The sequence below is a fragment of the Tachypleus tridentatus genome, chromosome 13 (assembly GCF_004210375.1).
Source record: "Tachypleus tridentatus isolate NWPU-2018 chromosome 13, ASM421037v1, whole genome shotgun sequence".
Lineage (NCBI taxonomy): Eukaryota > Metazoa > Arthropoda > Merostomata > Xiphosura > Limulidae > Tachypleus > Tachypleus tridentatus.
In genome coordinates this window covers 110,583,753-110,610,990 of record NC_134837.1, presented here as the reverse complement: position 1 = coordinate 110,610,990, position 27,238 = coordinate 110,583,753, and the positions used below count along the sequence as shown (strand labels likewise).

Below are 27,238 nucleotides of genomic sequence, written 5' to 3'. Positions count from 1 at the left end.
GCTTGAAGTTAACATGCAACACAAGTCGTATGATTTTATGAGCAATTGAGTGGCCAATATAAACTGTAAGCATTTCTTGTAGTTGTATTGTTCTACTAGTACTAAAGTAATGCTAAGATTCGATTATTGCTAAACAGATAACTGATGTGGTAGCAAGTGTTGTCTCTTTTTTAAAATTCTGCTTTTAAATTTTGATTTTAAAATTGTACCATTATCTTTTACAGGCCCATTTTTACACCACTGAGAAATATTATGGCAGTGGTTCAACAACCTCTGAGACTAATACATAACAATATTGTTAAAGAAGTTGAGCAGCAGAAGTTGCTATCAGGAGGTGAGTTAATAAGTAAAAAAACAAACAAACTTAGGTTTTAATAGTTTTGTGAAGCAATTTGTTAGTTTTGGATTAAGATGAAAAGTGCTGCTGGATTATGGTACTTTTCCTACTGATACAGTAGGTGATAGATACATGCCATGTTTTGAGTTATAATGATATATTTCTAAGTTGAAAAATAACTTGTGAAAAAGAAACTTTGACAGCTATGATGTGAAAATTTTTAATTTCAAAACCTGATTCATGGATTGTAATATAGGATTACAACAGTTATATAATCTTTGTACATCTGGTAGCATATTTAAGTGGAATTCCTTTATCTGGAACATTTTAAATTTCCCCCACCACAATTACCATATTTTGTTTTTTTATTGTTATAGCTTTCATTATTTTCTTTAAAATAATAATCCAACATTTTCAGTAAAAGTTCCATTTTAAAATGTAACTTTTGATGCTAATCTACCTTTTGAAAAATTGGATGCGATTGTTACTTGTTTGTTTTTGTTTCTTGTTTAAGTTACTTGTAATATTTCTTTTTAATGCCTTCTGAAATCTGCTTAGTTGGGTACCATTAGTGGTTGCTTTAAAGTAAGAAAGATATTACCACTTGATTTGAAAACTTCATATTTGTGTAGTACTTCATATGCCAATGATAGCCTGTAGTGCTGTAAGAATGTATAGTAACATTGTCTTGCATATGATGGAGTTATGCTGCCATGTTGTAAATTGCATAATAAAAACCTTGATAGATCTCTCCCAATTTATAGTACACACATGTTGTTCTTTCTGGTGCTTTATTGTCAAGGTCTTGATCACTGTCTTTGGAAGATTTCTTTGTTTGTAAATTTAACATGCAAGACATTTTAATGGCAATTGACCTGTTCATTAAGGCTGTCTCTTTTTCACTTAAGAAAAAGGTGTTTAACCTGAATTATTTAAATTTTGTTTTTTTTTCAGTCGTATGACAAGCTTTTCATCCCAAGTATCATCTTAACCCTCCTTTAGAATCCTTTCCAACAATATGTTATTTGTAAAGCTAGGATAGGATATGTTACTCCATGCAAAGCCTAACCATTAGCATGTACAAATGAAATAACGTTTCTAGAGTCTTGTATTCAACATTTCTGGAAACAACACAATTCTATTTCGTCTATTACTACCAACAAAGCAATTTTACAAAGAAACATACATTTTTAATTTTATTAAATGTTCTGATATTCAGTGTTATTTCAATTTGCAAGCTCAATATAGTTATTCCAAATTCATGGTTATCTCATACTAAACTTTAGCTTGTGGTTAATCTATAACCATTTAAATACTTAATTTTTGTCCAGTCATAACTATCTCAAATATCAAACTCCTCGCCGTTTTACTAGTCATGAATTGTTGCGAGAAAGAGAAATATAGAGGGTGGAAGAACATCTCTGAGTATTATATAAAATGTGTAGGCAAAAAATAAGAACATCTGTATATATGTTTAGCTCAATATTTAATCCAGTGTAAGTATACTGGAATGTATGACAACTGCCTGTTGTAAAAAAGATGGAAGTGTAGACGATATTCTTCCATCCCTGAAAACTGTGTGAATTGTACAGACAAAATATCAAAGTATCAATATACATGTTTTTGTGTTTAGTATCATGAAGGTGTATGATTGCTTTATTTACCTGAAGTTGTTAGATTATAGTGTATTGTCTGTGTGAGATAGCTGGATTGTCGACTTGAAAGTGTGGTGTAGTTGTGGATGAGGAATATTTGGTAGTCTTAGAACTTGAATTCTGTCAAGTTAGTGGAACATTAGCTTTAATGGGAGCTGAGGTTCTTCTTTAAAAATTAATTTACAGTATATTTCTTTATCTTGTTTTGTAATATGTTTATCTTTATTATTCAGGTGACAAAAATGTGTCAGTTTATTATGGAACAAATCGACCATCCTCAAGAGGTTCAGTGAAAAGTAACATACTTCCTACATACCAGTATACAAAAGTGAGTTAATCTGGCAGGACAGGTTGCAAGTAACAGTGTACACAATGTTAGTCAGTAGGATTGATCCCATGTTGGAAAAGCAATGTTGACTATAAATTTACTGTAAAATTTGGCATGCTTCTAGTGAAATATAAAAGTATTTTCTACGTAAAGTATTGCATGTATTACAAAAGCATATGTACTAAGATGGATTTTTTTTTTAATTCTTGTCTAGATAAATTTTTTGTGCTTTGTCTCCTTTTAAAATACTTGTACAATAAGTTATTTCATTCAGCTCATCTCAGACAACACCAAACAGTGTATATCAATTTCTGTGGTTTCTACTGAAGTCAGTGCAGGTAACCCTTGAGTAACTTTGTGCACCATTAAAAACAAATTCTACTGAAGTCAAATCTGGAATAAATATCAGCATTATGTGTGTAATAAAATGAAACCATACTTATGTTTCTAGATATGTTTTATATAAAATGATTAATGGTTGGACAGACATTTTTATACCTAATAGACTATTGACATTTTTGTATTTTAATCTGAACAGTACTTACAAACTTAACACCACTGAAATTAACAACAAGCAGAAATAATCACTGCCACAATTCCATTAATTGACAACCTAAGCATTTCCTTTAAAGAAATATGAAGAGAATTACCAAGATACCACTTAAATATTCAAACATGATTTGTTCCCTCCAACAATAAAATTTTTAAACAACTAAGAAAACTGTCAAAGCTCCCCAAATAAACTGTATATAAAATACAATATAGCACCTAACTACTGTTCCTATATTAGCATATATGAATTGTTTAAAAGTGAACGTTTCTCTAATTTTACATAATTTTTAGTATGATAGCCAAAACATTTCTTAATGGCAGTCTTATATACTTTTTCTGTGTTTTCATATTATCACACTAGTGGTTAAAACACTACATGTTCTGACATATTTTAAGTTTCTACCTATCCATTACAATTTGTAATTAAATATTAAGATATTGTTACTAAAATGTTTTAGTAATGGAGTTTAAGTGTTTACTTGAGTAAGTAACACAGATTCCATTTCTTAAGTAAGCTTTTTATATATTACAGAAAGAATTACTTTGCATTTCAAAGTTCCCTCTAGCCAAGAAGAGACCTGAATGCCTGGACCCTAAGTTTAATAAGTATGATAAAAAAAATTTTATTATAATAACTTTATGATTGTAACACTTATAAAGTAAAATCCACACTAATTACAAAATGCATAATTAAATGTACTGCTGTTATTAACCCTTCTTTACTGGAAAGTTGTCATTGGTATTTCTTAAACTTTTTCTTTCCTTGTGACAGTGTAATTACTCAATCAGATTGCATGAAGTTTTAGTACAAGTTTTCAGTGTCTAATTTTCACTTTGAATAAATCTGATTTTTAATTTTAGTATCATTTTTATGAATTTTCTAAACTTGTAGTAAGATACTGTTTTGGAAACTGTAAAGTACTTTTATCATGTTTTTCATTGATCAGAAATTATATATAGTCAGTTACAACTTCACTGATATTCTTCATACTTTTTGAAGTTTTTATTTTGTTCATTACAATAACCATAATTTATGGCTCTTATTCATGACAAATTGAAATTTATGAATGACCTAGGATCTGACTTTTGAAAATGGTCCCCTTTTATATACCCTTGCTTCAGTATGTCATGAATACCCAACCAACAGCTTAAAATGTCCCCCTAGTGGTTTTTCATCCATTTTATTCTAAAAAGGCTACCACATTCTTGTGAACCAAGCTTTGAATAAAGTATGTTGTATCTTTAGTCTGCTCAGTTTCATTTTTTTAAATCTAGCTACACCTAATGGTAGCTATGCATGACTGTAACGTCAAATATAAAAGTAAATATAGTGTGATGAAACTTAAGGTAGTTAAATTAAACATTGATATTTTCATGTTGTGTAGCTGTTTTTAGCACAAAAAAAGGCATTTGTATCCCTTTTTTTTTTTTAATGATGGTTACAAAGTTTTTGTCAAGTGACACCCCCCCCATCCCATAGTTAGAATCTAGAAAATAACATGATACAGTCTTACTGAAAATAATCATTTGAAATGTATGTTGGAGGTCTGCATACATGCTGCATCAAAAATTATAATGTAAATGCTTAACATGTGCAAATGTGTAGACAGACAAGTGCATGCATTCTATACTGAGTCCCCTAGCAAAAGTGTTAATTAGCTCCTCCGACTTCCTTTTCCTTACATCATTAGCCTCTGCATGCACCAAAATATTGCATTTCTCTGCTAACACCCTTTTATTATATCTTCTGCTCTGTTATATTCTCTACTTGTACCCCCTTACTAGCACATTCTGTTCTTCAACCCCTATTTATCCTGCAAGTTCATTCCCATGTGCCTCTGCAAGGAATTACCTATAACTATAACCTTCTTATCCACATCTTTCTCTAACCATTTTGTTTTCCACCCGTTCAATTGCATAAAAATTGCACATCTTCTTCATTGCTAGCTGCCATTTCAGTTTCCAAATAAATCCACTCATTGTACCCATTTACACCTAACATATAAAAGTTAAGACTAGTGTAGGAGTTGAGCAGTTGTATGTATACTTCTAGCCTGAAATAATAGCTACTTTGTATTGAATACCAGTAACATATTGCTAATACTGTTGCACCTAATGTTCAAGAACCAATTATCACTACTTTGTATATGCACTATAGTAACATTTCTTTTAATTCTGTTGAACTTTTATTTATTAGAACTAACAATGTTCGTAACACTAATATTAAAATGTATTTAAACTGATTTACATTATAATTTACCCATATCTCTGAGATAAACTAATGGATGTTCAAGTAAACACGTTAATTTTTAAAAACTCCAAGTGACAAATTAAAATTAACTTTTAGATTATATTTATTGAATAAAGCAATGTACTTATCCTGTTTTACAATTTACCAGTAAGTTTATATTTACCTAAAATACTATTATACTTACTAAGCCGATGTTGTGAAATTTTGACTGTTTATCAAAATTACTGTATTTAGTTATTGTTATTCAACCCAAATTGCTACAACTTATAGATTTCTGAAAGTTATTTAATATTTCAAGAGCTTAACTTTTCAATGTGCTCCCTCTTCAGTTGGGCATGGCTGTTATTCAGGAGTAGGTTGTTTGTCTATCTTTCTGTCACTATAGCTCTCAGGACTTAAGGTATGTACTGATACATGGGCTCATTTTGACCAATCTTGTAACTACACAACTATATGGACTATAACTAAATGTAGTAAGTCTATGGTCAGGCAATTAAGTAAGCTTTTAGTAAAGATTTGCAAACTGTTAAAATACAAGATTAACGTATAACAAGTATCTTTCACTAGAAATGTGTGAAATTGCAAAGCTTTTACATATGTGATTATCATGAGAATTTCTTTCACATTAAAGATGTATATCAAACCTTTTTATAACTATTAAACTATTGCTTATTTTGTCTACATTAACACTATTGAGATCATTTGTAATAAAACCTGAATATATAAACTTTTTTCCCAAGAAACTCTGGAGGTTCTAACAGATAAATTAAAGCTTTAGGCCTCTTGTTTTAGTCTTTAAGCTATGTCTTAGTACTGCAACAAACAAATCTAGCAGAAGCACCAAAGTCCAGGGTAAACTTTGTTTCAGGACTACATAACCCAACTGTTTCTAGGAGTGATCAGAACTTTTGCTTTTGTTTTAGGAACTTTTACAAAATATATAGTAATAAATATAAGATTGGCTTTTGTTGTAGCCCTAGGCTACTTAATATTTGCATGCCTGTTTTTGTCTGTTGGTTATCCAAAAGTAACTTGTTTTGCTTTCAAATATGAATTATGGAACAAAAAATCAATGCTAATATAGTTCTACAACTGTAATTTGATCTAGCTTGCTAAGGAAACTATAAATAGGTTAAGTTCTGTTATTTGTAAGAGCATTGACTTGGTCTACACACTTACTATTTGTGAAATGGATTGCACTATAGAAAAAAAATTTGAATTATACAATCCACAAAATGGGACAGCTGGTGGTTATAAACCTGTAGCATTGACAAGTAGTCATGAGCAGCTGTTATTTCAAGCACAGTGTTGGGAAGAGCTGTCATGAGAAAATCTACTGACCTCTCAAAAGTAAAAGTGGAAGTTTCTTATATTCTGGCATGTCAATGTGTGTGTATCTGATTGGTAGCACTAAATCCTTAAGGAAAGAGCAGAATATGAAAAGAATTTTAAAGCTCAAAAGTTCACATGACAGGGAAGGGAAGAATGATAATTTAAATATTTAGTTTTAAAATTAAAATTTGTGTCATACAAATATCTTAATTTTAACCTGCATTTTATTTTAATACCAGTTTTGTTAAAAATAATTTTTGAGTAGCTTTAATTTTGACTAACTGAAAATGTTTTAATGTGTATTTTAACCCACATTGCCTATGTCGGTAGAAGTATTTAGGTTTTTGCCACCCCTGAGTTCCATGGATCAGAAATTGTTTTAATGATGCCACTGGAATTTTGTTCTGCTTTAGTCAGCCTGTTTGGAAATGTCTGTATCCAATGTTAACTGTTCAGTCAGGATAACATAAACAGTGTAATTTTAATAATTGCAGTTCAGACTTGCAAAGTGTTATCCGAATTAATATTTCTGTATTTAAGTCCTAATTGTTTAATATTAAACATTAAGTATACAGAAGTTGTATAACTGTAAAGACTTATTTTGTACAGAATCTTGAATTTCCGTAATGTAACTTAATTCACAACAGGTGTGTGTTAAATAGTTAGCATGTGTATGTATCCACAAAGTTTTGACATGCTCCTATTGATGACAGGATGATTTTAAATAACATTCATCTAATTATAATTCCTATTTTATCTAATTCATTAAACTCTTAAACATTGGACATTCACATTGGTAGATGACTCTCAAAATGAATCTGATAAAGTACTTTCTTTTAAGATGTGTTTTAGTTGTAAACAGTGATACTAGAAAGGGCATTTGAAGTAATGTGTACATTGTACTTTTGTGTTAAATGTTACTATGTGTACTGATTTTATCGTTCTTACTTGATAACTTTTATTCTTTAGTTCTTCTGGATTATGGAATCCCTTGAACTGGTCTTCTACTATACGTAAATATGAACAGTCTCTTAGAGAAATTCTAAGATTAAAATGTGAAAAATCTTGTAATACTGGTATATTCTATGGAAGAACTCCAGCTTTTAGGCAACGTATACTGAATCCACAGAAGAGAGTTTTGGGAACCTGTTGTCGTGTGCCTCGGCAGGTTTTGCTATCTAAAAGATCTCCGAGTCCCCATGAACTGAATGAATCACAAAGGTAGTTCTTTTTTATCTTTTTGAAAATTTGTTGAGCATTGCAAAAGTTCTTTGCAGAACCTTTCAAAAAATAATTTTGTCTACATTTATGATTTATGAAACTATAACTTTCAAAAAATAACACCAGTTGTCCATGCTAACAAATTGTGCTTGCATCTAATCTTAAACTTATCAAGAGAATCAAAATTGCAAAATTTAACTAAACCTCACTTTCACCATAACATGTAAATAATGTAGAAATATTAAGTATTTATTAACTTCTTGTATTTTAGTTAGTATGTTTACTTCTTCATGAAAGTGCATTATTGCACTTTTCATATCAAAGGATCATTTGTATTGCATAAAGTGCACACTTATAAATCAATCTTAAATTAGATTTTAACTATTTTGACAACTTTCTTATTTTGTAGAGATTAATTAGAACTAGTTAATGGATATTTCCTAAATGAAACATTCAAAAACTAGATGTGTATATCTGTAGCATCTCCAGATATGTGAACTGTTAAACGTTTTTTCTCTCCTTGTTACTCTTTATTTATTTCAATGAAATTTCTGAGTATATCTATCAGAAATGGATTTTGATCATTAATATATGGTAGTCAAGAATAAGAAATTACTGCAGGAATTAGTCACTTGTTATAGGCAACAGTAGCAAAGCATCCTTAAGACAATCTTTGTAACAACTTAGTTACACACTAGATATCTTATTTTTTCAGCATGATTTAGGTGTCAAGTACAGTAGGTTAGACCTATGATGGCAAATTAATGAAGTTTATTTTTTAGTGAATTTTTTTGTTTATTGCATTTACACAATATAAATGCAATATCTTGTAGAAAACAAACTCTAGTCATTGTTTAATATTGATTTATCACACTCTAACCCAAAGATAATGATGTTGAAAGGCATTTTCTTCATTTTTTCAAGTTGTGCTGTGCTTGTATACCTTATTGGATTTGTCACCTGCTTCAAGTGGCAAACTTAAGTATCAAAATATCCTGAGTAGGAAATAAGTTACTCAGATTTAGTGACCATTTAATTTTTTCTTGCTCTCTCAGTGCCTTGGTACTTGTCTTAGTGACTTGCATTTGTTAGTTAAGTTTGCTGAAAGACTAGTGTTTAGTAGAATACATTATTGAAAGATACTTAAATTTTATATAAAACCAAAATTTGACTTATTTTTGATATTCCTTCAATAACCACATGCATAACAGAAACAATGTACATTAAGAAGCACATTTCACATCCTGTTTCAACTCTTGTATTCTAAGAAATAACCTAGTTGCATTTTGTGTAAGCATTAAATCAGAAAAGCTTAATTACAACAATTGTATTCATTTCAGTACCATTCCCCTTAATTCAAGTAGAAAACCAGGGAGTGTTACAATAGTATCACATGACCAAGACCAGTATGGTGAAGATAAGGACAGTCATGAAAATGACTGCAGATATAACAAACAAACTGGAGAAAGAGAAGATAACATTGACCAAGAAAATAAAGAAAATGAAAGTCAATATTCTAGCCAGTGTAATCAGTTCAGTGAACATGGAGAAAGATTTGAAAAAGGTGAAATATTATAGCAGTCATTAAGAGCTAGGATGTTTTATGTATTTATACAATTAGTAAAACATTGTTATTTTGATCTTGTTTCTTTGTTTTTTAATATTTGTAGCAGTATTAAAAATACTTAGTTGTGGTGTATAGTTCAGTTGGAATTCATTACAAGGATTACAGACTTAACTATTGCTATAGAATTTAGTTAAGTTGACTCCAAATGAACTTTAAACTTCATACTATACTACTTTTGTTTTGTGTATTTTTCAAGATTTTGCAAATTTCATTTATACATTAAGTCTTGTAGACAAAAATAATTCTTTATAAATTCTAAAGTTTTTCATGAATATATGGAATCAAAATGTTAACTGCTCCAACTGCAAAATGTTAATTATATACTTTTTCATCTCGGTTGTCATGTTTTATTTATTGTAATCCCTTAACCTCAGAGTTAAATTTCAGTTTTCTTAGTAAAACTTTACATTTCATCCATTTATATTCTTTACCCTAGCTGTATGAGAAATTTAAATTAACAAATCTTGTAACTACCATTTAACAAAAAACTAAATTACTTTCATAAAATGACTTCAAATTGTATTAAACTATCAGCTTATCCTAAATAGCTTTAAAGCTTATAACAGTGTACCACATGTTTCAACTTAAATTTTGTATTATTGCAATTCTGAACTATATGTAATTACTTCCATCAGACAAGTTGTAAATCACTCAATATATTCTTACATTTTTATAATAAATGTGTGAAACAAGTTTTTCTTTTTCATATTAACTGTTAATGGAACCTTAACCATACATTTTATACATTAATAGTACTACTATAGTAAACAACTAAGAACACACTAATGTAAAAGGCAGGCCATTATAACTGGTTTTCTATTGATATAAGACCCATTAACAATTCAGCTTAATTTGTTTGTGTATTTTCTGTGGAAGTAGTTTCTACTCTAGAATGAAAGTAGACAATTCTGAAAAAATATAGTTCATGATGGATTAGAATTTTGGCTTTATATTGGTTTTAAATAGTATGAAATATTGAGCTACTGGCAATTTGTAAAGAAAGTATGCAACAGGTAGGTATTGTAAGAGGGGTTCTGATTTTCTAGTTTGTCTGTAATCAAATAAAATAGCTACAAACAAAAAAGCTTTGCTCAAGTAATAACTATATTAGAATTAGTAATTTGTATTAAATTATTTCTTCTGAGGTAATAAATTAAAGAGGGGAATATCTTAGACAGGGAAGGCAAAGTTTCCTCTCAAGATGGATTTTTGTCAAGTGAAAAAATTAAGTTTGTAACAAAAAAAAAAAAATCCAGCTTCCTTATTTTGTACTAAAATTAAGGACAAATGGCTACTACAAATGTATGCTTGCTTTGAAACATTCAGGGAAACATTTAGATATGCAAGTTTGGAAGAACTTTAAAATGCTGTATACGAGCATGTATGTTAATTTAATTGATTGGCAGTTTTCTGAAGTGACATACATTACATCGCAGCAGATGTACTTTTGTTGTACCAATATTTTCCTAAGTGCTTTATGCACAATTTGTTCCAATTTAGGGAAGGATGCTTCTGTGCAATTCCTGTATAGTCATAGAAGTAATCTCACTCAATGTTGACTTAGACATTGTATTGTCAATAGTAGGCCTAAACTTCTAATGTAGCTTATAACAACTTTTGTCTTAAGCTGTAAAACAATTTAAGTAAGTCAGCTTTCCCATGCTGCATGTTGGTTAACCCTGTAAGGTCTTTATCCTAATACAGACTAACCCAAAAGTTCTAGATCTTGTATTTCAATATAAATGTACATCATAATTCCATTGCTTCAGTAGTACATAGTAATATTAACAATTGTAACTTTAACTTAGTAAGTGGTACACTGTAATTGTTTCTTGAACAGGTTAGAATACTGGTCTAGTGCAATGAAAGTCTTTCTGTTGGTATTTGCCTAAACTTTTGGTATTGCCAGACTTGTAAATGTTTGTTTACATCTAACTAACTTTGAATATATATTTCATAAATTTTAATGGTGTGCACTAATGTTGGTATAATGTCTTTTTGAAACTGGTTTTAAGAGTTACAATAAAGGATATGAACAGTAGGCTCCAGAGAAGCTGACTGCATCTTGGAGTGTAAAAGCTGTTCATTGACACTTGCTTCCCCTTAGTATTTTCAGTCAATTCAAAATCTCTTACTACCATAACTGTCGAGTAAATGTAGCAATTATACTAAGTTTGAGGATTTTTAAAATTTCGTTACTAAACTAAGAACTTTGTATATTTTCTTTTAGGTATGTTTAACAAGTTTATGTAGCATGGTGATAAAATAGTTCTCTCATACCATGGGCTACTGTGCATATCATGAAAGTTTGAGTTACATTAAAAATATAATTAAACTTTTAATTTGTTATACCAATTAGTATAGCATAAAATCTTGGCTAATAATCTATATTGTAATAGTATAAGAATTTTACTTTCTTTAATTTTATAAGGTAATTTGAGAAATGATTTTACTAAGCACCCCACTCATTTATTCACCGACCTCCAACAAGTATGAAATTTAAATATTTCACTAAATTATCACTTAAGACAAAACAATTTCTATAGCTTTCAATATTGCTTAGTTATAGAACCATCAAATAAAATGCCCCCCTTGCCACACTCACTTGTCATAGCCTCTCTTAGGATTTGTTAATAGTTCTGTCTTTTAATAATGCTATATTTATAACCAATAGTAAGCCAAGAATTTGGTCTATCAGATGTTTTATGTACTTCATCCCAATGAGAAACATGCAGACTATCTTGGATGAATTTGTAATAGCTCTTGTTGCATTATTAAAACCCAGAAAAACTGTTAATGGAACATTACATGCTTTTTGCATGTCATTATTCCATGTTCTTTTGTGTATTATTTAAATCAAATAACTTGGTGCATCACTACTACCATTATAAAGTAGGGTAAAGTGTCATCAATGGTCAAGATAAAAAGGTAAGTACTTAGTCAGGTAATAAAGTCAGGTAAGTACTTTATTGTTTTTCATGTGTATTATTTAATTTTTATAATTTGGTTACTTTTCATAATACTTTATTTAAGACCAGAATTGATAAAATTAGTAAGAATAGCATAATTTTCATAAGGCACATGTGTAAGCAGTTCAAAGGGCCTGTGAGTAATATAGTTCAAAGCTGTAACATGAACTGGACATTTCCCAAGTTATTTACAACTTATAGTAATTAAACATGGTTCGAAGAGCAATAAAATGTTAGTATAAATGTGTATTATGAATTTAAAGTAACCATACTAACAATGTATAGAGGTTAAGGTAGAGAAAGTAACCTAAAATAGTTTGAGATATATTTAGGCAATATTAGTTTGAGATTTAATATATGTACTTTTTAATATGAAAATTATTTTGCACCTGGACAAATAAGAGGCCCAGCATGGCCAGGTGGTTAGGGAGCTCAACTTGCAATCCAAGGGTTGCAGTTTTGAATTCCCATCACACCAGATATGCTTGCCCTCTTAGCCATGGGGGGGCATTATAATTTCTTGGTCAATCCCACTATTCACTGGTAAGAGTAGCCCAGGAGTTGGTGATGGGTGGTGATGACTAGCTGCCTTCCCTCTGGTATTGCAGTGCTAAACTAGGGATGTCTAGTGCAAATAGTCCTTGTGTAACTTTGCATGAAATTAAAAAAAACAAAGATGTCATTTAATATATTGTGCTTTCCACCTCATTCTTTTATGAAAAATACTTCTGATTTTTTAGTATTTAAAAAAAAAACTTAAGTTTTTATTGAAATAAAATAAGTATGAAAATAAGCATACAATATTAAAAGTCAGTATAATTAAAACTAACAAATGTCACTTGCTCAATTCAACCCAATCTGTGTTAAGTAACTCAAAATTTTGTGCTATGCAGAGAAATGCATATTCATATTGAAAGAATTAAATGAAATACTCAATTGAGGAGAGAAGTTGTAGATTAAATACTATAACAAACCACTTTGTAATCTAGGATTTTTATTCTTGAAACTGAATTGAAAGTGACTAGAAATGATAGGGTAATTTCATGTTTAAGAAAAGCTGAATATCTCATTAGGCCAACCAGAAGATCACATTTTAGAAGAACCTAAACAGTTTGTAGAAGGTCCAGCAAGCCCGTCAGGAGCAGTTGAATTGGTAGGACTAGATGAGTTCAAACAAAATAATGAAAGGAAAGAAGGAAAGCAATCTATAGGTAAAAATTCATATTTATTTCATTAACAAACTTCTATACAAGTGGCTAGGGCTCTTAACTTGCAGTCTGCAGATTGTGTGGTTCAATCTGCATTCCACCAAACATGCTTGTCCATTTTTAGCTGTGTAGGCATTGTAATGTGATTGTCATCCTCACTTCTTATTGTTAGTAAAAGTTTAATTTAGGGGATTGTGATAACTAGCTATCTTCTTAGTCTTTCCCTTCCAAATTAGGGATGAGTGCTGTTTAACACAGATAGCCTTCATGTGGATTTGTGCACCATTCATAACATCTCAAACCTATAACTTTGTTCTAGAGTGAAATGAAGCCACAACATGGAGGTTGTAGTTTAAGCAGTTGCACTTCTGTAGCTGTACTCAAACTTAAAATACTTTCATAACAGTGAACAAAATATATTGGGCAATCAAAAACTCTCATAAGTTGAGATAGCCATATTAGCTTTATCAAAAATATAATGAAATGAGTCATCCAGCTAAGAATGTGTACCTACAAAAAGGCATTGGTGGGAAGTGGAGTTCTATATTGCATAGAACTGTATAGTTGTGTGTGTGTGTGTGTGTGTGTGTGTGTAATAAAGACAAAAATTAATTATAGGAGTATAAGATACTTATACTCAATTGCTTAACCTCATGAAGGTTAAGGCAATTGTGCTAGTAAGCACTCTCTTAAGGTAGCCAAATGCCTCGTCATCTAATTATTGACGCGCATGAATGGATTAACGAGATTCCCACTGTCCCTATCTACTATCTAACGAAACCACAGCCAAGGGAACGGGCTTGGAGAAATCCAAGTTTCTAACTGGGAACATTTTGTTCTTTGAATCTGGTTTCCATTTTTCTACATGTTTTTCCAATATAGAAGTTGTGGCAGTTATCACATTGTAAAAACTACACTGACAAACACCACAAACATTATTTATAAAATGCATAGTATAGACCTTTTCTTTTGTGCCTGGTGTTTGAATAATTTTGGTATTGAGTGGAATGTTATATTGTTACTAGGTTTCTGCCAAATGTTGATTATTTGTTTTGCTGATATCAGGAATATATGGTATGCAGCAGTATATGGTTTCATAATCTTTTAAATTGTGGGGTATATTTACTTTTTTGTTAGTTGATTTTTTGCTTGTTTGATTAGGTATGTGCATATTTTTTATGGTTTGTGGAGGAAACTTACTGATGTTGAAGTTGCATCACATTTTTGAGGGATGTTTTTACTGGAAAGGGTAGAAAAATCCCATTTCATAAATGTATTATTCAAATATGAGATTTGAAGCTGCATAGAAAAGCAAATTGAATAGTCTTTGTTAAATACACTATATATTGTAAAGATAAAATATGAATTCTAAAATGTCCAGTTTTAATGCTTTATACTTCAATGCTATTTACTGAACACTTGAAGTGATTTCCCCCCCCCCACTGTTCATGATTGAGTTCTGTGATGTCATTATTTCCAGTGTCACTTTATTTTGATCAGTTTTTTTCAACTGATTAGTAACTGCATGGATAATGTTGAGCTGAGAAAATTTAATCCTGTAAAACAAAATATTATATTCTACCCCCTAACCTGTATTCTTTTATCTAAGCTACAACATACTATTTTCTAGGTAGTCCAGGAACTGCTGTACCTGAAGAAGTTCAGAGAGAGAGTAAAAGTGATGAAATAAAGACAGAGGAGGAACTGGAATCAAAAGAAACATCTAGTTTTGATATTAATGAACTTTTCAAGAGTGATTTTCTTTCAAAATTAATTCCAGTGAGTTTGTTATTGTTCATTGATACTATTGTACAACAAATAGTTACAAGTGTTTCACTGCAGTGTAGTTACAGTTCTTAAACTGATCTCTATGTGGAAGTTTCATTTTTACTTAGGTTTCATATAATGTTATTGTCACATTTATTGTGAAATTGAGTAATGCTGACGAGCAACATTGTTGTCAAACTGTAAGACGTTTCATGTTGTTTCCTGTAAAATATTAAATCCATCTTTACATATACAAATTTGTATTGCTACAAAGGATCTTTAGGGTTGAAAAGTCTCATTTCTGGCATAACGCTGATAGTATGCTTAATACATGTACTTTTTAATGCATTTCTCAAAGTACAAAAATGTTATTTGTTAATTAGATACCCAGTACTTAAGAGTTTCAAAACACTTAAGTTCATCCAGTTTAAATGTTGATGTATTTGTTTATCTTTTTGCAGAAAAAATCTCTTAGATAATACACCTTGTTATATATTCTTCACCTGGTTTTTCATAGAGTGGTACTTCAGATGAACCCTTAGTCAGCCAGGGTGTTGCTAGTAGCAGGTTCACCCAATGGTTTCAGAGAGACAGTCCATCCCACACAAGTTTTGGCTCTTGTTCTACTAGTCGGAGATCATCTTTTCAGGATGAACTGGTGGCACATGTGCTATGTGGTATGTTTTTGATTAAACATAAACTGAAGTGAAGATAGATAAATTAAGCATTGCACTTTGTTGATCAGACAATTTAATTCAAGTTCTTTGTTTCAGAAAACTGTTTTTGGCTTTAATCATTGATTGTTTTTTTGTTGATTTTTTAATGCAAAGTACAATCATACTTTTTAAATTCCAGCTTATTTTACATTTTGTGAATTTGGTGTAAACTGCTTGAGTAAATATGTAATGGAAGTAAAATGAAACAATGGTACAATTGTAGTTTGTCACTAAACATGTATTTCTACAGTTGTACTTATGTTTTTATCACTGATTTCAGATTATTAACTGTCAATATTTTTTGATTTGCCAAACTTTCAGCATTAATACAACAATATTAATTTCTTCAAAAAAAACTAGGAAAGAAGTGCCAGTTTGGGGAGTGGGAACCACTCATCTCACTGCAAAGAAAGGAAAAAACTCTAGTTCTGCAAACATGTAAATTGTTATTTTTAGAAAAGTATTTGAAATCATTACTTCTAATTGGAATAAAGTCTGAAAGTGCAAAATCATCCAATCAGTATTTTGCAAATTTTGTGAAAAATGTATTGGTTAGTTTACTACCATTTGGTTTTCAAATGAAACTGGTGACCAAGAAAACGATTGGGTTGGGCTCAGTGTGTATATCTGTGTTGTACAGTTGGCATATCTTCCTTCATGCAGTGGCTGAATAAGACCAAATATATCATTATGCAGTTCTAATGATACAGCATAAGCCCAAAGCTAATCTAAGTGGCTTTATTTTTGCATAAGTAATGCCTCTGGATATTTAAACAAAATTAAACATTCTAAATAACTAGATGTTGCTTGTGCAATTAGAACTCTCATTGGGATGGCTTTTCAATGCTAACATCCACCAGCGTATTGGGAAATTAAAGAGGTACACTACAAAGATGATGAATCATCTCAACTCAACATAAGTTACCTTCTTCAATCCATGCAAGAAGAGCTAGATGACAAGATTCATTTTTTGTCTCTATCAAACCAGTATGGGAAGATTCTTGTTTGCAGCAGTAGAATTTATCTCTGGGAATAAAATTTAAATTTATCAAATTTGTCAAATTCTTGCTTACTACAGCATATAAGATGCTTTGTTTCTGTACAAATGTTGATGCACTAATGCAAGAAGTAGGTACTAAACATTCTTTAATGCAAGAATGGATATTTATTGACTAATCTACAGTTGACCTAAAAGTTGTACTTCTGCACAGCAGGAACACTAGGCCATTTATTCCTATTCCCCAGGCAGTGAACAGGACAAACTGCATAGTATGCAAACTATACTTGAGGCCATCAAATAGGATCACTGTAGGTAAAACATGTGGTGACCTAAAAGTTTTTGCACTGCTGCTTGAGTTGCAGAGTTGATGTACCAAATACTGTTACTTTGTCTCTGAGACAACAGAAATGATAAAATTTATTTTGGAAAGAAGAGAAAAGGCCAGTAATTTGAAAATTAGATACTTGATATTCTGTTTCCCTGGTATCAACGTTTAGCAAACCTTCAAAATGTTTTTGTCCCCACTTTAAATTAAGCTGGAGGTTAGGAAAATTTTCTTTTTAAAGGAATGAAAACAAATTGGATTATATTTATTTGGCAAGTTTCCAAAAATCAAAATGAAAGAAAATATCTTTAAGCCACAGATTCAGGAAGTGCTGGTGGGTGATGATTTTAAAACAGTATTTAGTCAAAAAAAAAAACTTCCTGTCTGGAAGTTGTTCAAACTGTTGTTAATGAGTTTGTAAGAAATTGGAGATGAAATCTATACTGTAATGATTGATATGCTTAAAAACTACATGAAACTGGGTTATAGGTTCTAAAGATGCACTTTTACACTTCCATTTTAGACTTTTCAAATGATCTAGGTGAAGTGAGTAATGATCATGGTGGGCACTTCCACAAATTTCTACAGTAGAACCATGATATCAAGAGTCATTTATTCTGCAATGATGGGAAATTATTGTTGGTTCATACACCATTGAAACAGTATACACAAAAGATGCAATAAATCACAGGTATTTTGCAACAAAAAGTAAACAATGATATCATGACAAAGTTTGAACATATCCTATGAATGTATTTTCAGTATCTAATTTTATTATACTCGTTTCTTGTTTAAACTAACATTGCTATTGTGTTAATTTTTAACATCCTTAAACAAGGTTTTCAATGAATTTAGTTATTTTCATGTTAAATATCTTCAATAACTATCTGGAATTTTCTACATACTTTGTAGAATCAACATCATAAAATTAGAGTTGCATTTTTTCTAGTAACGGAGAGAAAACATTTTTTGTTGCCAATGTAAGCTTGTTGTTCTAGCTTAGTTCAGTAGAGGTAAATGTATAATATAGTTATAACCAAGTTTTATTGTTTAGTTTCTTATTACTGATTAAACAAATGTAAAATTGCAAGTTTTTGACTACTAAAACTGAAATATACACTTTTTGGAAACTTGTATAGAAAATAGATACTACTTTTGAAATCTTCACTGTATGACATTAAAAATGCCAGAATGAATGTTTCATTAATTTTGACTGTTATTAATCTATAGTAACCACTAATAGCTGTTTTGTCTTGCATCCTTTTAGTACTTCATGCTTCCTTGTAATGGGATGCTAGTTAGAATTTATTTATTTTTCTTTACAATTTTTCATTGGAATTTGTTTTATTGACATCCATGGTTATTGATTAATTTTAATAACCCCCTAAGTTTTTTGGGTGGGTTAGTTAAGCTTTTCAATCATCTTAACTTGCTTAAAAAAAACAATTTGTTGCTGAAAATTTTATTGAAATAAGTATGGAAGTACAGTTACTAATACAGAAATTAAATTTTTAACATGAACATTTCCAACTTGTACTCTCTAGAAAGTAGCCATTAAGTTTCATCCTCTTTTTCCAGTTTTATTCAGATATTTTAAGAAGGGTATAATGAGTGAGTGACTGGGAAATGTAGAACTTTAAACATTCTCTAATATAACAAAACAGATGAGATGAATATAACTTTAATGTAGGTTTGTGAGGCTGGACAACCTCTGGCATGGTTCTGTTATGAAGGAATAGAAAAAAAACTAGTACCCTGTTCAAAATGGTATGAAAAATTAAGTATTTTTAAGAAAGTATTTAAAACATGTAAAAAGGATAATGTAAAGTAAACTTTCCAAATAGCACCAGAATAGCAATCACCTTTGCTTTAATATTATTAATGTGACTAACAGACAATAGTAATATTCAACTTTAAATCATTCTTAAAAGCACCTATATCTATTATGCAATAAATTAGCATCTTGATTTAGTCCCGTAATGTCATTCAACAAAAAGATCAGCAAATGTTTTCTTTTTAGATGCTTTAGGCATTAGAGATTCAATATCTCCCACACTGTCAAAATCATTTCATGGTGAAGACGGTTTTCCTTCTGTAAGCCCTGTGTTTCCACAAAATTATGGTCAAAAAGGTTATACTCATCAAAAATTGCAACAGAATGGGAATAAGAACATCCTAGAACTTCTTCATGTTGCCACTTTGAATTTGGGGTCGTATTTGAGTGGAGAATTGGATAAGATGAAGGAATATGGTACGTCCTTGTTTTTTTTTTTTTATTCTTTGCCTTGTTAGTTTGTAATAGCTGATTGTATGTTGTACTTAAGGAATTGCTTGTGTATGCAACTAGATGTTCCTCCACAAGTTCTTAAATGTTCTGGTTACTAAAATAAATAAAATCACAATCAAGAATAACATTTTTACTTGCTTTTGAAATTCATGTTATGTTTTATAGCCTATATAGAATGTAATTATTCTCATTCATAGCACATACATATTTTGCTGACACTGCAGCAGTACAAATTCCATTAAATGTCCCTTATGTGATGTCATATTAGTGACAACTAACACAATGCATTACTGTATAATGTTGCAAGTGGTTAAAACAGATGATCTTCAGACTCACTTGGGAGGAAGTAATTTCTTCAATGAGCAGAAGAATTATTAACAAACTCAACTTCACATCATCAAGAATTAAACTTAGCTTCAATCTTTAACTATACCTCTAAGGATGGTAACATCCCATGCATGGCTAGCCTGTATTAATGTCTGATATTAAATAATGAAATCATGTGGATAATATATCATTGACACTATCAAGAGAATTGTTATTCCTGTTTTAAAGTCATTAGTGTTCATTATAAGTGAACTGAATAAAAAAAAAAAAAAAAAAAGCAAATAGTTGAGTGAGAATCTCTGAAATAGGCAATTGCTGCAAAACAAACTCCCCTTTGCACCTGTAACGTGGGAAAGTATACATCCCTATTGATAGTAAAATATTGTGTATTTTAGACAAATGTCGAAAGTGACCAAGTCAGGAAGCGATACACTTTCAATAACTCAACCAGCACAGTCCTGTCCTTTTTTAAATTGGAAAACTATATATACAATACTTGGTTAGAATATTAAGGCCAATTAAAAAAAAAAAAAAAAATTATGGAAGTGGACTGTATATTTCTTGATCTTTATGAACAGAACTTTCACACACTCACTTTATGATATTTGATTTGTATATTTCATGTGGATCTGAAAGTAGTTTATTACCAATGTATTGTGATAGCAAGTCTTTGAACTTGCTTATGGCTGAAGTGATTGTTTGAATTACAAGGATTGCAGTGTTATGCATTGATCTTGCACACATTTTTATTTTTTCTCTTAAGTAAGAAATGGAAAATTTATTTTTTTCATAATAAATTTATTGATAACTCCAACCATTACAATTTTATTGGAGCTTCAGAGTACATTCCTTAGTTACAATTTTTAAACTCTCAACAACAATATAAAATGACATCAACTTTACTGTACATAATTGGAATCAAGCTGACTGTACTGTAATAATCAGTAGTTAATTTCCACTTGTCATGATCACAAAAATAATAGTATTTTCTTTAGTTTTGGTTGGTATGGCCTGTAAAGTTGGATTTGGTTGCTCTGACTTGCATTGCATGCACACAAACAATGAACATTCAAATTAAGTTTAGTTTTTACTTGCTTGTTTTTGGAAGGTATTGACAAAAACAAAATATCTTAAATATTTTCAAATGTTCCTCTTGATGCAGAAGTTTTGTAGTCCTGAAGTTAAATTGCAAATGGTAGTCATCATAAGTTCAAATAATCACTATTTTTTAAAATTTTCTATATCAATCCATTACCCTGATTTAAAAGAAAATGTTTGAATATTGGGACAAAGTGACAGCATTTTTATTAATGAAACAGTATTTATATTAATTGCACAGATGCTCAGTGACAACTGTTATAGATTGGATATGATTGGCTAGAGTTTGTAAATTTGGAAAAGTCCTTTCATGACTTATTGTAAATTCTATTTGGTTAAGAAGTGCTTAGACTAACTTGTAAGGAGTCAACTTTTAATGGCTTTTGATTTTAAGGGGCCATATGAGCTACTTAGCATACTTTTTACAAGCCTATGGTTTCTGGACTTCACTAATTTTAAGCTATCAGTACTTTATGAACTCACCTTTTGCTATTAGTGAACAAAGCACTACTGGCCTGCTCAGTTGTAACAATGAAATGTAGAACAAAACATTATTTTTAAATATAGAATGACCTAAAATATGGAGTTCAAAAGGTATTACACATGCCCAATCTAAGGAGAATGGTTTAGAAATATGTGGCAGAAGGTTATGATCTTTAACAGATTCTTGGAGGATAAAGTTCTTAGTTAAGTCTGAAACAATGCATGATATAAACTCATTCAAAACTAAGAGCATCAATTGTGGATTCACAACTTTATTTGAATCCTTATGAATTTGAGCTAGAAGAATTTTATAGTATGACCTACAATATTTGTAGATTACCGACAGCCTTAAAAGAAAATGAAAATCAAAAATGACCATTACGAAAGAAGATTTATCATGCAACACAAGATTAAAACTGAATATATTTCCTTTTTGAAATTAATAATAAAGGTTGTATAAAACTATATACTAGGTTTATTGATATACTGTGATAATAAGGTTGATTAAATTTTGAAGAAAAACATGGTTGATTTGTGCACCTTGATCTTCCCCAATCAATGCCTTTTTTCAAAAGGCTCAATAAACTTGCATTTTAATACTACTAACAAATACAATTCCACAAAAATATGAACTTTTAAACATTTAAATATTTCATTGGCATTGGTGGAAAACATTATTCTTACATGTCTTACAACAACAAAAAGCTGCAAATATATTTAACAAATAAAGTATTAGTTTTGACTTACCAACATTTGTTGGTTTTATAGTTTGAAATTGTTACTTCTAGAAAAGATGATAAAAGTTGAAGAAATGGAAGATGATCTCAAGAAGCTTCTGTTTGGACAGGACAGAGAGGAAGATCAGGTAAACAATGTTTTGAATAAACTACTAATATAATGAAGTGTTATCTGTAAAACTTCATTTTGTGTCTTGCAGTTGTATTTTATACTGTACCATGTTTGTGTTAAAGTAATTTAAACATCAACTTTAATCCTTTTAGTGAGTCAATAACTAGGTTAAAGTATGAATTTTAGACTTAAGAGGTGCATTCAAAAGGTAAATAATTGTAGGCAAATAAATGTATCAGATTGTTAACTTTTAAATTGTAATATTTATTTAACTTAAATTCTTATTTTAAATGTTAAATTCCTCTCTCCTAGTGTGAGAATTGTCATTTGTTTTCAATTTCTTCCCTCTTCTGTAATTTAGTTACCCCTTCTCTGAGAAGTATGCAGTTTAAAGTAAAATTTTTTTATAATATAGATATCAGTGAGGCAAAGTTCAGTTCTTGGTCTTCAATCATGCTTGTAGAGCCAGAATATAGAAAATCAAACTTGATTGCTTGTCACATCCTTTTACAAATTGCTGATAATTCTGTATTATTCAGTATTATTTATAACCAACAAAAAGCCAATTTTAACTTGTCAAGTAACATTACATTTTTCTGTACAGAACATTGTCTATTTTGCCTCCAGTTTGAAAATTTCTTTTGTAATGTTCACACTGACAAGCTTGGCTGAATTTTTAAAGACTCGCCACATTGTTTTGTTATTGTGTTCTTAGGTTAATTATTTAATTAAATAATTTGCATGCAAGTACTATTAGTATAAAAGACAAACCTAACTGTTAACAACAAAGACATGTCATTTCTTTTTAATAATGTTCTTCATTATAAAAGTGAAATATTTTAAATTATGTGAAAAAAGAAAATGGGAAAAATAATTGTGTGGTATGCTTGCATGAAACGTGTGGATTATATAATTCAGTTTGGTAACTTTAGCTAGATGTATACCACTTGATTAATAACTTGGATAGGGGAGGAGGGATGATTAGACATGGGCCCAAGGACAATAAAACAATTAAGTGTAAATAGATGTATATTGTTATGAACATTACTGTTTAGGATAAACAGTTGTAAGAAAAAAAGGTAATTTTATATTTCATATATTCTAAGGTGCTTATAAGAGTTAAAAACAAAACAAAAAAACAATTGTATTTATTTAGGATGTTTTATAAATTACACAAATGACACTTGACAATTTTTAGGTGAAGAGAAGTATTTATAATGTTTTAAAAATCATTTTGAGCAGTTAGCTCTGACTCCATATAATTAAATGATTAGTAAAAACAATTTTAAAACCTGTTTTTATGTACAAGACTTGTTTATAGGAATCTTGCCAAATTCTATGTAAATGCACAAAATGTGTTCAAATTTGTATGGAAACTAGTCCTTTTGGAATTACAAGGTTAGCAAAGTGAGAGGGTTAATCGTAACTTTTTGAACTAATTAATGTCCAAACTTAGGATTTAATCATTGAATTGTTAATCAACTTGTTAGTTTGTTTTTGAAGAAATTTTTTGTATTTGCTTCAAAAATTATGTAATGGCAATGTTTCAGATTTAATTCATTAGCTTCCTTGCAAAATGTTGATTGTTATACATTTTATGAAAAGTAAGTCCAGTTAACATAGAAATCAACTGGTTATTGTTGTATTTCCAAAACATCTGGGAAATATTGATAAATCTAGATAAGTTGATTATTTTTGTATACTATGCAAATAATTAACTGTGTTCACCCCTACACAATGTATTAGTCATCACTAGTTTCAAATTTAGTATTTTTAACTTTTGTTATTAAATCAGATAGGACAAAATAGAGAATCGCCTGTAATGAAAAGCGTTTCTGAGATGGATAAATCAGTGCAACCTTATGGAAGTGATTTATTGAGCAACTTGAGTGGGAATACTCCCACTCCATTACTTCCTAATGTTACATCAGCATTAATACAGAACCGTATACCATCTTCACCCCCACAGCTGTCTTCAGACATCCAGAATGCTCAAGGTGGGTATTGAACTGAAATGTACAGATCTGTGGAAAAGTAAGAAAGTTTAATGAGTTAAATAATTTCATAAACTGATAGTATTCATCATGTTCAATTTCAGTATTATTAACCATAAACACTTTTGTGTTAATTGTTTGTAGAGCAGGGAAGGATCATGGATTCCTCCTTCTCTCAATCAGTCCTGAAGGGGCATTATTTAGGGTGTTTGACTTGCAGTTTTCTGTTTGTAGGATAGCAACATTGTACCTAACATGCTGTCCCTTTCAGCCATGGGGGGGGGGGATGCTTTGAAAGTCAATCCCACTACTTGTTGGTTAAAGTGTAGTCTAAGTGGTGGGTGCTGATGGCCAGTTTTTTTCTTCTGATCAGTATGTCAAAATTATGGACTGCAATAAACAATTTTTTAGTTTTTGTACTGTCTTCACAAATGGATTGAATAAATTTCCATGGCTGTCTTATTCCTGGTTACCTTTAATGGTGCAATTGCTTGAGCTCTCCACATGTTCAGTATATTTATTTTCTGTTTAATATTGATTGTTTTGAATATTGTCATAAAGTAAAATGCTGAAAGTTAGCTATAATAGTTGAAACTGCTATGGAATTGGTATTCAGTCATCAGTTTCTTAAGCTTTATTTTAAAAGCTCAGGATGTTGTACTATAGCTTAAAAAATGAGTCTTTGGTGTTGCTTTTGCCAAGAGCATATTGGATATGAAACCTTAAAGAAACAATATGTAAAGATACACTGGATTACTGTTTAAGGATTGACTATTGCTTTAAATCATCAAAAACTTTATTTAGGATAAAGCAATTTCTTTGTTATAAATAATCACTGGACTTCAGTAGCAAAATTATTTACCTTACAAGGTCAGTAAATGTATAATATTGACTATTTGATATTAAGTTTGTTCATCTTTTATTTGTCTAAGTAATTTGTTTAAATCTTTGTCCTAAAATATTTATGTACAAAAATCAAGTTATGCTGGTAAGTAGAATTACTGTGCATGATTCAGAAAATGTGAAAATATCTCTGCAAACAGAAAAACCAATAGAACATTCTTAATTTATATTCCAGCTTATCAATATCAGTAATGTAAGTTCTTAATTTGTATTTAAAAATGCATACACTTTGTATCTGGACATCACAAACATCTAATTTAAATTAATGCTGCATTCAACATACCACATGATACACAAACATCAATATTTAGGTGTTTTTTTTTTTAATATTTACTTTTAAATTAACATAGACAGGGAAAGGATTTCACAAAAACAGCTAAAAAAAAAAAAAAAAAATTTAAGGTTTTACCCTTTTGGACTAAAACAGTCAAGTATTGAATATGATCATGTGTGCATGTATTCTGAAAATGTTTTTGATAAAAGTATTGGTAAAATATGATTTGCAGTGAATTCAAAGTCTCAAAAGAAATATTTCGGTGGGGTTATTAGATCTGTAGAAGGGCCTAAGGACCCACACTGCTAAAAAGTGAAAGAGAATAGATATTAAATGTAAGTTCTTGATACTGAACCAAGTATAAAGCTTCAGGTTGCTGTATAGAAACTCTAAGGATGTCAGTGTCTTGTTGATAGGTGGATGACCATTTCAAAATAAAAGTAATTATACATTTGGAAGGTGGATCAAATTCACTTTCATTTCTTTATGCTGATTATAGAATCTTTAGATCCAAATCTAAATGGTACATTAACCAGAAGTAGCAAGTAAATACTACTTGTTCTGATGTGAAAACTATTGCTATTTGAAGGCAGTTTACCAAACTTTGAATTCAGGGTTAAAACATTTGTAAATGTCTAGGAGCTCACTGATACAAATTTTGTGTAATTGATTTTTACTTTAGTAAAGATTTATCTTTGATTTATTGTATTAATACTGCATGTAAAGTGTAAATTAAAATTAAAGTAACAGTAATGTAGCTCATGTAATTTATTGGCACTAAGCTTAGAAATTCGATATCCCAATAGTTTCTTTGTCCTTGGTTTGTTTAACTACCTGTGCAGTTGTAGTTGTGATTTTGTATCATTAAGATTTGTTGTCTTATTATATGGGCATTTACTTAGATATTTGTATTTCTGAAACTTGAACACTACTTTTTCAGCATTAGTTGATGAGAAACAGAAGAAAGAGTTTCTGTTAAGTTTACAAAAATGTCCTGAGCAGCAGTCCCGTGGGTCTCTTGTGCAGAGCTCTGTAATACCAACATCCAATGGACTTGGTCAGTATCATTCTTCTTTACCATATACAGGCCAGGGTCGTATTTCTTCTATTGGTAAGCTACATTTATTTTTCTTTTTAACCCAATCATTTCTGGCTATAGGTTTTGTTTCATTTAGTAATATTAAGAAGTGGTGTCCTTTTATTTCTGAATGACATTGTAGTAATTAAATGGGTTAAAAGAAATCTTTTTGCATAATGTGTAAGGCTTTATATTCAAATTTCACCTAAACATATAACTATGACACTAGGATTTGTATTAATGTGCAACCTTTGTTTCAAAACTGTATTTTAATTTATCAATTTGTTGCATAGTTCCCTTCCCTTCAGTATTTGGACAGTGGCCATCTTTGAGTCATGCTCCAATTTATCAACCACATTTATCTCAGAATTCAAGCACTCTACTGGCACAGGTAAAAATAACCAATTTAAAATATTGATACTTTTAATGTCTTTCAACATAAAATTACAAATTTTATTTATTAATTTAATGTTTCTTCTGTATTCTTATAGAATATATAAGTATATAAAAACGTTTTTTGATGTAATTTGTTTTTCATTATGCTAGAAAGGGCTTGCTTATTCATACCCATTTTAGTTTGGTACAGATGTATTTCATGTAATCGTCTCTTGTGTTAATTTAAACATTTGAGGTGGTTCAGATAACTACTGCTTGTTA

General features: G+C 30.3%; 1 protein-coding gene across 5 annotated transcripts in view; it reads left to right on the top strand.

Moving 5' to 3' along the window:
- Nucleotides 1–27,238, top strand: part of LOC143236938 (eukaryotic translation initiation factor 4E transporter-like) — a 93,005-nt gene that overhangs the window by 52,787 nt on the left and 12,980 nt on the right. For all 5 annotated transcript variants that reach the window (XM_076475650.1, XM_076475651.1, XM_076475649.1 and 2 more), the window contains exons 2-14: nt 225–334; nt 2,226–2,320; nt 3,405–3,478; nt 7,425–7,676; nt 9,017–9,240; nt 13,346–13,483; nt 15,111–15,259; nt 15,765–15,924; nt 19,309–19,539; nt 22,272–22,348; nt 24,128–24,329; nt 26,444–26,614; nt 26,875–26,972. In XM_076475650.1, coding sequence (XP_076331765.1) covers nt 253–334; nt 2,226–2,320; nt 3,405–3,478; nt 7,425–7,676; nt 9,017–9,240; nt 13,346–13,483; nt 15,111–15,259; nt 15,765–15,924; nt 19,309–19,539; nt 22,272–22,348; nt 24,128–24,329; nt 26,444–26,614; nt 26,875–26,972 — 1,953 coding nt within the window. In that variant the 5' untranslated portion in view covers nt 225–252. The remainder of the gene's footprint in view (nt 1–224; nt 335–2,225; nt 2,321–3,404; nt 3,479–7,424; nt 7,677–9,016; nt 9,241–13,345; nt 13,484–15,110; nt 15,260–15,764; nt 15,925–19,308; nt 19,540–22,271; nt 22,349–24,127; nt 24,330–26,443; nt 26,615–26,874; nt 26,973–27,238) is intronic.